General features: G+C 41.7%; 1 protein-coding gene across 3 annotated transcripts in view; it reads left to right on the top strand.

Moving 5' to 3' along the window:
• WDR82 (WD repeat domain 82) overlaps positions 1-13655 on the top strand; it is a 33567-nt gene that overhangs the window by 15870 nt on the left and 4042 nt on the right. The window contains exons 3-8 of one of the 3 annotated variants that reach the window (XM_073352474.1): positions 3792-3858; positions 4104-4203; positions 6430-6546; positions 8007-8162; positions 10358-10427; positions 12808-12950. In XM_073352474.1, coding sequence (XP_073208575.1) covers positions 3792-3858; positions 4104-4203; positions 6430-6546; positions 8007-8162; positions 10358-10427; positions 12808-12950 — 653 coding nt within the window. The other 2 variants (XM_073352471.1, XM_073352473.1) reach the window with 2 other exon arrangements.

Genomic DNA, 13655 nt, shown 5'->3' with positions numbered 1-13655 from the left:
GATGGTGGCAAACAGAGATGTTAATCTTTAAAGCATAACTCAGTCATTCGCTAACATAATGAATGACCTATTGTTGCTGATCCTCTTTGCTATAATAACCAGAGTTAACATGATTTAATTGTTTGAAGGGAGATGAGTTCTATTCTTGGCTGTTTGATATGGGTCCAATCGTTTAGCTTCTCTGTGACTGTTTCATATAAACATAGTTACTACCTTATTAGTGAAGTTTTGAATAGTTATGCCTTGAAAAACGCCATTGTGAAGATTTTTCCCCACTCAGTGACTCTACAGCAAATGGTGCTCAAGCTAACATTTTAAAAACTGTTGTTTGTGATGTTTTCTTTCTGACAACCTTTCAAATTCAATTTGAGATCAAGAGGCAAACTTTCTTCTGGCTAGTGCTTCATCACTGATTAAGATTCTGTATCTGGAACTTAGTTAACAATTCTGTGGGTTCCATTCCGGCTCATGCAAGTGTGCTCTTATAGCTGTGTTGGCTTTGCAGTATCAACAGGGGTAAAGAGTACCTTAACAAAAGAATTGTCAAAGCAAGCAGATGACTCAAAACAATACATAGCATTTCTATAGTATCTTTCACCTCTATATCTCAAAGTGCCTTACAAAGATAGGGACATATTCTCCCTGTTTGTACAGAATGGAGGGCAGGAAATTGAGGTGATGTAGCAAATCACTAACTAAGCCTGGAGTAGAACACATCTCTTGTGCATCCAATCTTGACTTTGTCCATTGGCCCCTCTGCTTTCCCAGTATAATATGCATGGGCAATCCATCTGTTTTGAAGTGTCTGTCTCTCTTTTTCCATAGTCATTTCTCGTCATAACTGCACTTCATAATCTTCAGTGAATTAAAGTTGCTTGCTTGCCGAGCCTGGGGTGAAAGGATTAGTTGGGTGTTAAAATTTTTTATTTAATTCATCAGCTCCCACAGGTTCACATTCTTTCCTCCACAAAGTGATTCTTCTTCCCTGTGTCAGAAACAGCTGGTATAAATGACTGTGCTGTAATGTCAGGAATCCTTGGAGAACTTCATTCCTGGTGAAGCTCCCAATCAATTTTCTGATCCTCATATAGCTTTCTCTCATGGTTATAATTTATTTTCTGCACTTACTGACTGTCTCATTGTAATGATAGTATTTTACTTTTGCGTTGATCTCCATTGTGGTATCATTCATTGAGAGAAGCTCTGACCTGGTGCAATATTTGTTTATTGTCTTTAAATCCATTGTGTTAAGGTGGTATTTGTAATTTGATGGTTTGAAGTTTGATTATCATTTTGTAAGTGGTTTCTCTTTGAGTAGCTTTTAAAGCAAATACACTGGTGATAGAAATGGATTAGAAAAGATTTATTACTAGTATTTGTACTGCAAGTAATTGTAAACTGGCCTGAGAAAACTAGCATGCTTTCCTCCTGTGGTGGTCCATAGTTTGCATAGACCCTATGAGTGAAACTGTGGGAAGTGTACAGGATGTTAACTTTTCAGGATGTTGCATTTACAGAAAGAGAAGGGTGAAATGAAGCCATTCCTTTACTGTACGAATGCTGGTATTTGCACACAAGTACATATATGCCTCTGAATTGCTTCTGATGCAGTTCTTTCTGAAGGGTTCCTCAAGAGCTTCAAACCTGGTTCCTCTTGCCTAATTCCAGGCTGAGGTAGTAGTTTGTACAGTTTGAGGGTCTATGATACCACCCGGTACAGGAGATAACTGTACAGGCCACTGCCTTGCCTGGGACAGCGCACTGTCGGCTAAAAGGATCACCCACTCGTGCTTCACAAATGGTTTGTATTTAGCAGAGGAAGGTAAGATTTCACCTGTGTTCTTCTAAAACAGGTAACTGCAGTTTTTAGCAGAAAAACTAGGAATATGTACCAAATTTGCTGTGTAAAAACAGGTAAGTACTAACGATAATGGGATGTAAAACTCCTGATTTTGGTGGATTGACTTATGACATTTGATCATCTGAAGGTACTCCAAAGGAAAAGAAGCCTTTCAGAATGGTGCATCAGATTGAGCTATTCATGCTTGGTCACCAAGTTACCCTTAAAGTTCTCTTGCCAGACTCTGGAGGACTGTGGAGAACTCTGACCTCAGCTGACTCAATGGAAAATCTTTGTCAAGAATTGTTGGATTTGAGGGATTTTCCACATAACGTGTATTTTACAGAAAAAGGCATTTAGAAAAATATTCTAGCCTTCCAGATGTCCAGAAGGTGTTCCCCACAGATTACAAACTCATTACTCTCACCCTGCCTTGCAGAAAAGTCATTTAGCCCACCAGCTAGTATTGCAATAACAAAGGTGAAAACAGAATTTTCCACCTTTACCTTAATTTGGTATTAATGTTGCAGTCTCAGCACCACTTGTTGATGTAACTGTATTGAACATGTCAACCTGAATAAACAATCAACAGGTGTCAAAACTTAATAACAAAAACAAAAAAAAAACCCTGCTTTGGTTTCCTATAACATCAGTCTTTTTGTCCATCTATATTTCTAAAACAGGGTTTATGTAAAAAAGAAATTGGGAGGTAGTTAGCTACTTTTATTTTTCCCTCTTTTTGTCTCCCCTAGTAAAAGTTTACTGCTGATGTTGGAGACTTAATTTGATCTTATTTACACTGCTCCATTCACAAATGCATGTGCAAATAAAAGTATTCTCAACACTTGTATTCAGGTGAATTATGTTCTGTAGAATTCTTTCAATCTGCGGTGAAAAATCTCAACAGAATCTTCCAAAAGAAAATTGCTGTTAGTACTGTAGTCTATATTTGGTGAAGGCCACTTAAAAGAATTACTGACTTCAAAATACTATGATCAATTCTGTCCTGTGCTATTTTACGTTTTTGTAAAGAAAGTGCTGTTAGATGAAAAGGGTCTTTTCTTCTGTTCTCGTTACTTATTCCTCCTTTACTCCCAAAGCTTTTTCCAGTCAGGAAGAGGTGCAAGAAAGCACAAAGGGAACAAGTTTTTTTGTTTTTGTTTTTTGTTTTGTTTTAAAAAAACCTCTTCTTCTGAGGTATTTAATGCCTGTGCTTAGCAATTAGTATTTAAATGGTCCCAGCCTGGCTTTGACATTTGCATCTCAGACTATGTCTACGCTACAGCCTATGCCAGCAAAACTTACGTCACTCAGTGGTGTGAATATTCCACACCCTGAGCGACATAAGTTATACCACCATAAGAGGTAATGTGCACAGCACTATGTTGGAGGGAGAGCTTCTCTCTCCACTCGTGGAGGTGGGTTTCTTATTCTGACGGAAGAGCTGTATGTATAGACATGGCCTCATTGTCGTTTTGAGTGACAAAGTTCACACCTTTGCTGTGGTTATTTAGCTGGAGACAGTTCTTCTTGCATGGCTGCATTAAAAGGACTATGGTATTTGCATGATAAATCTATACTCCCTTCCTTTCTAACAGGAAATGCTGGCATGAACTTTTAGAAAGCTGTAGTTCTGTGAGAAATGCTTGAGTAAAAACTGAACAATTATTTGATTTTTATTTTGCTTCAGTAACTTTGGAGTAGAGAACTGTATACATCTCATGGCAATTCATTTACACTACATGAAGTATTCGTGTTCTCTCCAGACCATTGGGACCATCCTCACTAGTTCTGCTGTTTCTTTTTCTTCCAGACTGCTTTGTTTCAGTTTCTAATTCAGTTGATCCCATTTTAGCATCCCTCTTGAAGACAAAGCAGACCATCATTGCTATCTGGTGGAGAACATTTATTGTATGATATATGCTTATGTGTTCCTTATATTTTCTTTCAGATACAATTCGTTACCTCTCCCTACATGATAATAAATACATCCGATACTTTCCAGGGCACAGCAAGAGGTAAGAGATGTGACAAGGGGACACTTCGGTGATCAAGATTTTGGTGGCTATGAAACAGAACAAGAGAGGCTAAAGCAGTGTTGTAATGAACCTAAACCATGTTAGACTTAATTCACTTTGCTTCTCATGCCATAAAAAATGTTAAGTATTTTGAACTTGTGTGAAGCCAACAGGATAATAGTTAGTTTGCTAACTTTCTTGCACACCTGTGTGATACCCGATCTGTCTAATCTTCTGTATTGCAGAGTGGTTGCCCTGTCCATGTCTCCAGTGGATGATACCTTTATTTCTGGATCACTCGATAAAACCATCCGACTTTGGGATCTCCGCTCTCCAAACTGCCAGGTGGGATACCAAATTCACTTGTATGTCTGCTGACAGTTGCCATGAAATGTGCAAGAAAGCTTCTAGTTTGAAATGATGAAAAATGGGTTGTAGATTAAATAAATAGGTGGTCTCGTTTTTATACTATCATGAAGTATTACATGGTTGCCACCAGCATTCTTGGAATTCGGAAGAAGTCATCTCAGGCAGAATCCCTGTTTAGGTATTCATTTTGTGCATACACTCTGTCCTCACTCACTTTCCTCCAGGTTCTATCTTGGGGAAGTGCTGGAAGGGCAAGAAAAGAGCAACTTCTGAAGCTGATGAAACAAGGAGCTAGTTGGGTGTTGTCAGCATATTAATGACACCGTAGCCTCAAACAGTCTTCAGTCTTCTCTAGAAGTCTCTCATGTACCTTGGAATCAGTGGTGACAGAATGGGACCCCTTACTTGAGTGCTCTGGCTTTGTTTGTTTGTTTTTTTAAAATGAAAAACATTAAGCAGTTAAATACACAAGCAGACTTAAAGCCAGGAGGATTCCAGGGTTTCCCAGCTGAATTAAACTTGGGGAAGCTGGAAGATTCACCCTATGTTAACACTGCAACTTTGTCTATGATAAGCCCGTACTGTTTCAAGTGCTGTGGATGTTATAACTAATTTGTCAATTATCCAAAATGCTGTCTAAAGCTTACCGTAACATTGTATATTCATTAACATCTCTCGTTATTACCAGTTACCTCCATTATGCTGTACTTAGTATTTCTGGTTTCATAGTAAAATCCCTCCAAAGCAGAAACTTGAATAGGCCTTCCTATAAAATGGACACTGAAAGTACCTGGCATTCACACACCTTGACTCTTGCGATATTTGCAGTGTTGAAAAAATGTTTGTTGAAGAGACTGGCAGGTCCTAAACATGCCTCCGTCCTTACTGGGAGTACAGAGCTTCAGAGGGAGACAGTCACTGATTCATGAGGACCAGCTGTAAAGCACAAATTGAAAACTTTTTTTTTTTTTCTCGCAGCATAGTTATACCTGCCTAAGCACAAGCCCTTTAAATCAGAAACCTTGCTTTCTTTGGTAGTGTGCATGTTGGTAAGAGCCTCTTGCTTTCTAAATTTTAGCTTGGTCTCATGGGAAGTCAGCAGATATTGCTGATGTGACATTGTTCTCCACATCTCACTTCCATTCTATGTGCGACTTTATGTAATTTTGACATTGTAAAAATCTTAATTTCCCCTGTTTTTCAGGTTCATGCTGAGGGCTTGTCTAAACACAATGTTGCAAGAGTGTCCACTAAACAAAGCTGCATTATGTTATTTAACGTAACACCTGTAGTTAAACCAGTGCAAAGTTTGTGTGGAGTGAGAATTTTGTCCTTGACTCTTATGCTAACCCTTGTGTGGGAATCTGATCTCTTTGGTTTAACACTTTTTTTGCCTCCTAGCTTGTAGAAGGTTTGTTTTTGTGTTAAATCAGCATAGGTAGTGACAGTGTTTATCAGAGCTGCACGTGGGTGCTCATCTCCCTGAATGGTCAGTCTTTTAGCCCCACAACCTCCATCACTTCCAGCAGGAGTGTTCTGTGAAACTCTCAGAAGTGATAATTGTTACTAATACAAGATGCGTCTCCCTTCCCCACAGAAGTGTGTAGTATGTTGCCTCTGCAGCACTCCTTGTTCTGGTTGGTTACTTTTGTTCTTGTGATGCAAGTTTCTTTCCCATAGGAGATGTAGTTGGGTGTTGAGCAGGGGGTGTATCTGAATTGTTTTCCTAAATTTCTTCAGCAGTAATTCAGACCGATCAGATTATTTCACCTTAATAGTGAAGCTAATATAAAGTCTTTCTCATCTCTCTGTCCTAAACCTTTTAACTTTTAGAATGTATTAAATTGACTAACCTCTTAGGATTGTCCTTTTCACAGTGTTCCATAATAATCACGTGCCACTAGGGATGAGTTGAGGCCATGTATTTAGTTCCTCATACCCTTTCTGGATGAATGGCCACTTAGCCACTTGTTGATACTCCATGTACAGAATTGAGAGGCTAGTGCCAGTGTGGGACATGAGAAGCTGCCTTTTGAAAGATTCTTGATAAGACTGAAGACTGACCATTGAAAACCCAGCTGTTCTACCAGCAGACTGCCCTGCTGGATCTGTGCACAGCTGAGGGAGCTGTCAGAAATGGACTTAGTGCATACGCCAGTATTCCCAACTTGAATTCAAGTTTAACTGTTTTCCATGTTCTAGGGTTTAATGCATCTTCAGGGGAAGCCCGTATGCTCCTTTGACCCAGAGGGGCTGATCTTTGCTGCTGGAGTCAATTCTGAAATGGTGAAGCTGTACGATCTCCGCTCTTTTGACAAGGTAAGAGACAAGCTAGATGCATTTCTGATACTTTATAGCTTACAAGAAACAGCATGTAAACCCTGGACTTTGGAGCATCCCTTGAAACATCTTGGCACGTGCTACAGCCAGCAGCACCAAGGAGATAAAACTTAATATATGAAAAGGGCTTTGTATAAGAGTTTCTTGTACAAGTAGGTGCCACCACCAGATCCTTAAATCCCATGTTGGATCTACTTTTAAGTTAGTCTAGTTAACCCCAGAGCCAGAGAATTATTAAAATCTGAGTCCCCAGATCAACTTCTTGTAAAAAGCATTTGTTCTGGGTTATGTCCCACCTACTGACCCAACCACTTCTCACCTTCCTACCTCTTCCTCTCTGACATTTGCTCTCCCCGCACGTTTTTCTCCCCATCATAAGCCTTTGCATCCTCGTGCTCCCTCCACCAACATACTCAGCACTGAACTATACTCCATTTCCATAGCCTTGCTTTCTTGTGTCATTTGGGGTCTTTGATAACAGTATCTCCAAGACTGGTTATGAACCTGGTCCACCTTCTGAGGTTCAGGCATATGCTGCTGCCTCAGAGGCCTGGCACATTTCTACACAGAATGGGGTCTGAAGCACAATCTACCAGTGCACAATCCACTTATTCTCTGCTCCAGGAGAACTGGCATCAGAGACTAGACAGAGGGCTTGGGAGCAAGCCTATGGGTATCATCACTGAGGAGCTGAATGGCATTGCTACCTTAAGCTGATGATGCCCCTGGGTGTAGGGAGGCTGATAGGAGTCAGAGGGAACTTCAAACCCATTTCTCAGGCTTCCTGTAACACGTGGGAAGCAGCAGTTAATGTTTCTTCCTCCTTGCTGGCCCTGCTGGAAGAATATCTAGGTCAGGTGGACCTAGCAGCAACATCCAAGAGAGAAGGAAAACTAACTGGGCGACAGTAGCTGCAAATGGGCGGAGAACAGCTCTGTTTTTAGATGAGAGCTACAGTGCTGATGCTCCAGCCCTTAGTTTAAATTAGCTTTGGGGGCCTTGTTAGCAAATGGTCACTATATTGTACATTTAAATCTGGCCCTGTATAATCAGATGTAATGTGAGAATTGATTCTTCTCTCTGGTGACTGTAGTGGTGAACCAGATGTTTGTTCACTGTTGTTTCTTTTATGGTGGTGAAACCACAAGTTTCCTAAACATCCTGTTGTGGTTTGGTTGCTATTGGAGATGACAGAATCGTGGCGTGTCAGAACACTGCTGCATCACAATATATGACAGGTTGTTGCTACTCTCCCCTGCCATCCTTTGTGTGGCACCTAGTACTGGCTTGTTCAATATCAGTCTGGTTTATTTCCTTTTAGGAATCTAAAATGTTTTTCCGTGCTGGAGATATAAATTTTTTTTTACCAACAAAGTAAGTGTTTGTGTGCACATACATACAAATCATTCCCCCCCCCCACCACCACTTTTTTTTTTAAGGGTCCGTTTGCTACATTCAAGATGCAGTACGATCGAACCTGTGAGTGGACAGGCTTGAAGTTCAGTAATGACGGGAAGCTCATCCTCATATCAACCAATGGAGGGTTCCTTCGACTGATTGATGCCTTTAAGGGTGCTGTGCTGCATACGTTTGGGGTGAGTATGCTGTCTTGGTTGCCTTCTTGGAAACTGCTGTCTTTGCTACGTCCTTGTCAGGGATGGGATGATGTGGGATTATTAGTTTGGAGGATAAAACACCCCAGTTCCATGTATTCCAGGGGCAGGTCTCTTGGAGCTCCCTTCCAGTTGCAGTAATAGAGATAGCTGATGCCCTGTGGATGACATAAGTATTAGAGAGGGCTTCTTTACTAATTTGCCGCTGATTGTACCCCTGATTTCTTAGGCCTTGTCTACACTACAAAGTTAAAGTAACTTAAGTTACATGGACGTACAGCCATTTCTGTAATTAAAACACCGTTGCATGTCCACACGATGCTCCTTGTGTCAATGGAGCACATCCACAGGAGCAGCTCTTGTATCAACACTGAGAGCAGTGCACCATGGGTAGCTATCCCACTGTGCAACTGGTCACAGGGTGTCTTGGGGAAGGGTTTGCAGTGTCCCTTGGGGGCAGGTTTAGCATTATATTATGCAAGTTTTTCAATCTAATCATTCAATGGGTACTCAATTGCCCTAGTAACCTGCAAGCCAGCCATCTCTGTCAGAAAGCATGGATCCTGCACTGCTGTTTGGTATTGTGCTGTGCGTTATGAACACAAGGCTATAACAAGGAACAATGAGGAATCCTTGTGGCACCTTAGAGGCTAACAAATTTTTATTTGTTAGCCTCTAAGGTGCCACAAGGACTCCTCTTTTTTGCTGATACAGACTAACATGGTTACCACTCTGAAACCTGAAAGGCTAGAAGAGAAGCTCAATGGGGAGGCTATTTGGCTGAGGGAGGCCTTGAAGGGAGCATTTTAACACTGAGCCACAGTAATGTGTGTTGCTGTAGTGTGCTGAGCCTGGCATTGTTTGTTTGCACCGTGCTATGAACCTTCTAATAATGACTGTGTGCACCCGTTGCTGTTGTCTGTGAATGTTAGCAGCAGACACTATGTGATGAATATAAATAAAGATAAATTCATACTTTCCATAAGTAGATTTTTTTTTTTCCACACCCATGCTAACCTATCTGTGTAATGCTGAGGTAAACTTCATATATGCAGGGGAAAGCATCTTTAAAGGGGAGGGAACGGGATTCACAAGGACATACACCAATGAGGCTCTTGCAGCTGAATGACTGTGAGGCTGTCATTGTGTTTAATCTCCTGCTGGGTAGAGTGCCTTGGATACTGCTGTGGTCCTGGAAGATATATGGAGAGTGTATAGAAGTGGCGTGTCTGTGGCTCTACATCAGAGCAACTGTTTGCATCCCTTGCTCCTGGTATGCCTGCCACAGCTCTTTGATTTTTACAAGCTGTTCTCCTCCATGCCCCAAGCAATCTGGCTGTACCTGTTAAAGTTCCTAAGGCTGGAGTGGAGCTCTGACTGCATGGTCTCCTCTCCCCACAGACCCAGGAGATCCAGCACCTCCTGTGTACTCCAGGCAGGAGCGTGTTTGCTGTGTGGAGCTGGCATGGTCAACTGAGCAGCTCCTGTTGGAGAGCTCTCATAGAAAGAACAAGTTCAAAACTTCCTGGGACTTTAAAAGGGGAGGAAGTGCAAGCCTGTGTACCTGGCTGGAGGGCAGCAGAGTTCAAAATGGTGACTAGACCGGTCATGACAGGCATTGTGGGACATCTCTTGGAGGTCACTTAGGTTGAAGTAAGCAATGTAAGCAACGCAGTGTCTCCACTGAGACTGCATCGCTCTAACTACATGACCTTAAGTTTTAAATCTCTCATTGAGGTGATATTAGGTCGGCATAGCAGGTGTGTTGAAGTAGCGGGAGGAGCATTGTAGTGTGTACACCTCCAGAGTTAGGTTGATGTGATCTACCTTATGTCAACTTAACTTTGTAGTGTAGACAAGCCCTTTAATCTTGGCTCACTTGAAAATTTCTCTCCCTCTTCCCTTTTAGAAATTACTTGTGATATTTAACTCCCTTTAATGGAGCTTTCAAGCTCTGCTAGTGAGGGAAAAGTGTTTGTTTGGTTTAGTACCTTGATTATTCCCCACTCCTAATCTTTACATCTGTGCTCTGTCCCCTCCTGTGGCACTTGAAGAGCTTTGCATAGGGCAGTCTGTAATGCTTGAGGGAGGGGCTCCTGTTCTTCAGCTGGAAGTATGGTTTAACATGTCTCCTTTGCCACAGGCTTGAAGGCATTTTAACCTCTTTTGTATTGTAGGGTTATAATAACAGTAAGGCTGTCACGTTGGAGGCATCGTTCACACCAGATTCCCAGTTCATAATGATTGGTAAGATATCCTTACCCCCTTGTAGCCTGCCATTGTGTGTCCTCTTACAAAGCAATTTCAGTGCTTTGAAACTGGGTATTAATATAATTAAACTGAAAGTTGGTTTAAAGGCTGCAAGAGGCTATTTTAGGACTTACAAAATGCTTTCCTCACTATGCTGTGGGAGACACTTACAATGCTCTCTGTCATTTCAGTACAATGTACTTTAATGTTTAATTTAGTAAGTAGGTCTGTCCCTGTTTCCCACTGGCCAAGTGTTTGCATCACATATTACCACTACAGCTGATGCTAATTGATAGCTTGGCTGGCAATCTCAGCCAAGAGGAAGGCTAGAAAGGGCTACTGACTGAACTTCCCTCTTACCATCACCCCCAAGAGTTGGTCCCCTCAGGCTGCTGTTGAGATGGACTGGCAGAGCAGCCTGGGTAAAATTGTGTAGGAGTAAAAAGCAACTGAATAGTTTGGAATGTTGCAGCCTCCCTCCATCCTACCTGCGGACTACATTCTTTATTTGGGCTACCTGTGTACTGTAATCTGCGCAGTATCAACTAGGCTCTTCTAGGATACATTGCTCTCAGTGAATGAAAGCTGGTCTGCAAAACAACTCCACAATCTCATTCATATTCCTCCTAAAGATATTCTAATGTTGAAATCTAGCTGGTCATCAGTAACCTGCCCATAAATTCTTCTTAATAACTAAAATTAAATCTAGGGTGGTTTTTCAGTTTCTCAGGAAAGACCATTCTGATGGTGGTTCTTTATTCTGGTGGCTGTCCCTTTTTTCTTTTTTTCTCTCCCCCCCCCCCACCCCTTGTTTTATCCTTTGGAGACAGCTTAGTTCTGCATGTTTTACCCTTCTTGCCAGGAAACATATCCCTTCTCAAACTCTTTGGTATCCTCAGTCCTCCTGTTGTTGGACAGATTCACTTCTTTCTCAGCTTTATCCCTACAACTGCTAAACTCCAGAATCATGCTTTTTTTTTTTCCATTTTGCTTTGTGCAATTTGACTAATTTACCCTGGATGCCAACTTAATTTCTTCTTTCCTAAAAATCCCATATAGACAAAAAGGAAACAAAAACCCCACCTTCTTTTTGGGGGTTTTGTTGAAAAGTCAGGATATCTTATGTAAAAGGGGTTATACCAAAGACTTAAATATTTTTGAAAAGAAGTCAGTTTTAAAAATTCAAGGTGTCCCATTAAAATGAAAATTTATGGACTTCTGCTATAAAAACTTGTATGGTGATCATGACAGTTGAAACCTCTTTAACAAGGTTGGCCATTCACATTTAGCGTAACTCACTGAAATCTGGTTTACCATACCATATTTGCAGACTGCACAATTTTCAGTGGCTAGATTGCACTTCTATTGCCTGATTTTCAGCAAGCTGTTGTGCGCATGTGTGAATCTTTGATTTGATTCTGCATGTAACTAGTAAGCATATAACAAAGTCCAATGCGTACCTTGCGCTGTGTATGAACTGGGAATTTGTGCAGACAAATACAATATTCCATCTTCCAAGTAGATGCATAGATACATGCACAGCTTGCTGAAAACCAGGTCTTTAATGATATGCAAATTGCAGGATTATAATCAGATGGCTTTTAGGATGCCACTGAGCTTTATTTAGCACTACAGCTACCTTTTTAACAATGCCTTTTATCCTCTGTTGGTCTTCAAGTCATTAATGTGCATAGCAAAGCTGTTCTCTTCGTAGTGCTGGTCTATACTAGAAAATTAAGTCAAACTTGCTATGTTGCCCAGGCGTGTGAAAAATCCACACAACTGAGCAACATCGTTAGGCCGACCTAAATCCCTGTGTAGACAGCACTAGGTCAGTGGAAAAATTCTTCTGTCGACCTAGCTACCGCCTCTCGGGGAGGTGGATTACCTACGCCCATGGGAGAATTGCTCTTGTCGGCATAGGTAGTGTTTACACTGAAGCACTACATCGGTGTAGCTGCTGCTGTGCCACTAGCATTTTAAATGTATGCAAGACCTCACTCTGCTGATGCCAAGTGTCACCATCTGTGGTGTGTGTGTGTGTGTGTGTGTGTGTGTGTATATATATATAGACTTGAGTATATAAAGTTATTCTGATCAACTCGGTATACTCCTTCTTGGTAACTATACCCCCACAACAAGTTGGGGTAAATTCTCCTTTCATACTTGCATGTACAAATTCCACTGACTTTGAATGGTATTCTGTATGGGCAGCATTTAGCCCTGCAACCTTTTTAAAAAGCTGGCAATCAAAGATTGATTCCTGTAGGTCTGATAGCTCTCTTCTGGTGTCTCAGCTACAGTTTACCAGTGATACTTTGACTCTCTGTCCTCTGTTGTTGGCCTTTTATGTGTGTTTATCTTCTCCAACCCACAGGTTCAGAGGACGGAAAAATTCATGTCTGGAATGGGGAGAGTGGGATGAAGGTGGCTGTGTTGGATGGGAAACACACAGGTCCTATAACCTGTCTGCAGTTCAATCCCAAATTCATGACCTTTGCCAGTGCATGTTCCAACATGGTAAGAACACAGGTCCATCCTTTTCAGTCTGAGGGCCAAACACCTTATTTCTGGTAGGTCAATGGGCCATAATTAATATTGAAGTAGATTCTCTATCCTGTTCTATTCCCTTTGGACTGCTCAGTGCCAAAGGAGTGGAAACCACCCACAAGTCCCCTCCATGCATTTGCTTCTCTTCTCACAGCCCCTGATGCAGAGGTTGTGCTTGAGGTTGGGGGAGTGGCTGGTCTTCAGGATTTTCTAATTCTCCTCTCTTAGGCTGCCCTGGATGGCTGTGTGGGAGGAGGTAGTCATCCTTTGCTAGGTCCTCTCCTAAGCTCAGGAAGAGCCAGTCCAACTTACATCCTGCCCTCCCTGTGATTCCCACAGCCTGGCATTGGGGACAGAAAGGAACAATGTATACGAAAACATTGAGAACAAGCAGTGCATGTGCATGCACACAGAAAGATGGGCTCGTTCACACCACCATATATGGCTGACATTTAATGAGTCTCCATCATAAACACCGGAGGCTTTAAGGTCCTGTTCAGGTTCAGTTTTAGGGGCTTGCTAGGAAGTAGAGTTCTTAACTGTCTAGTGAAGGTATGGGAGGACTGCTAGGCCTGAGCATGCCCATGTATTGTGTGTAAGATCTAGAATGAGCGGCTTCCTTTGGCAGCATCAGCTTGACATGCATACCAAACCAGTCCAAACAGGGATACTAAT

This window comes from Lepidochelys kempii, chromosome 7 (assembly GCF_965140265.1).
Source record: "Lepidochelys kempii isolate rLepKem1 chromosome 7, rLepKem1.hap2, whole genome shotgun sequence".
Lineage (NCBI taxonomy): Eukaryota > Metazoa > Chordata > Testudines > Cheloniidae > Lepidochelys > Lepidochelys kempii.
The sequence above is the reverse complement of the archived record's forward strand: the minus strand, read 5'-3'. Positions and strand labels throughout refer to the sequence as shown.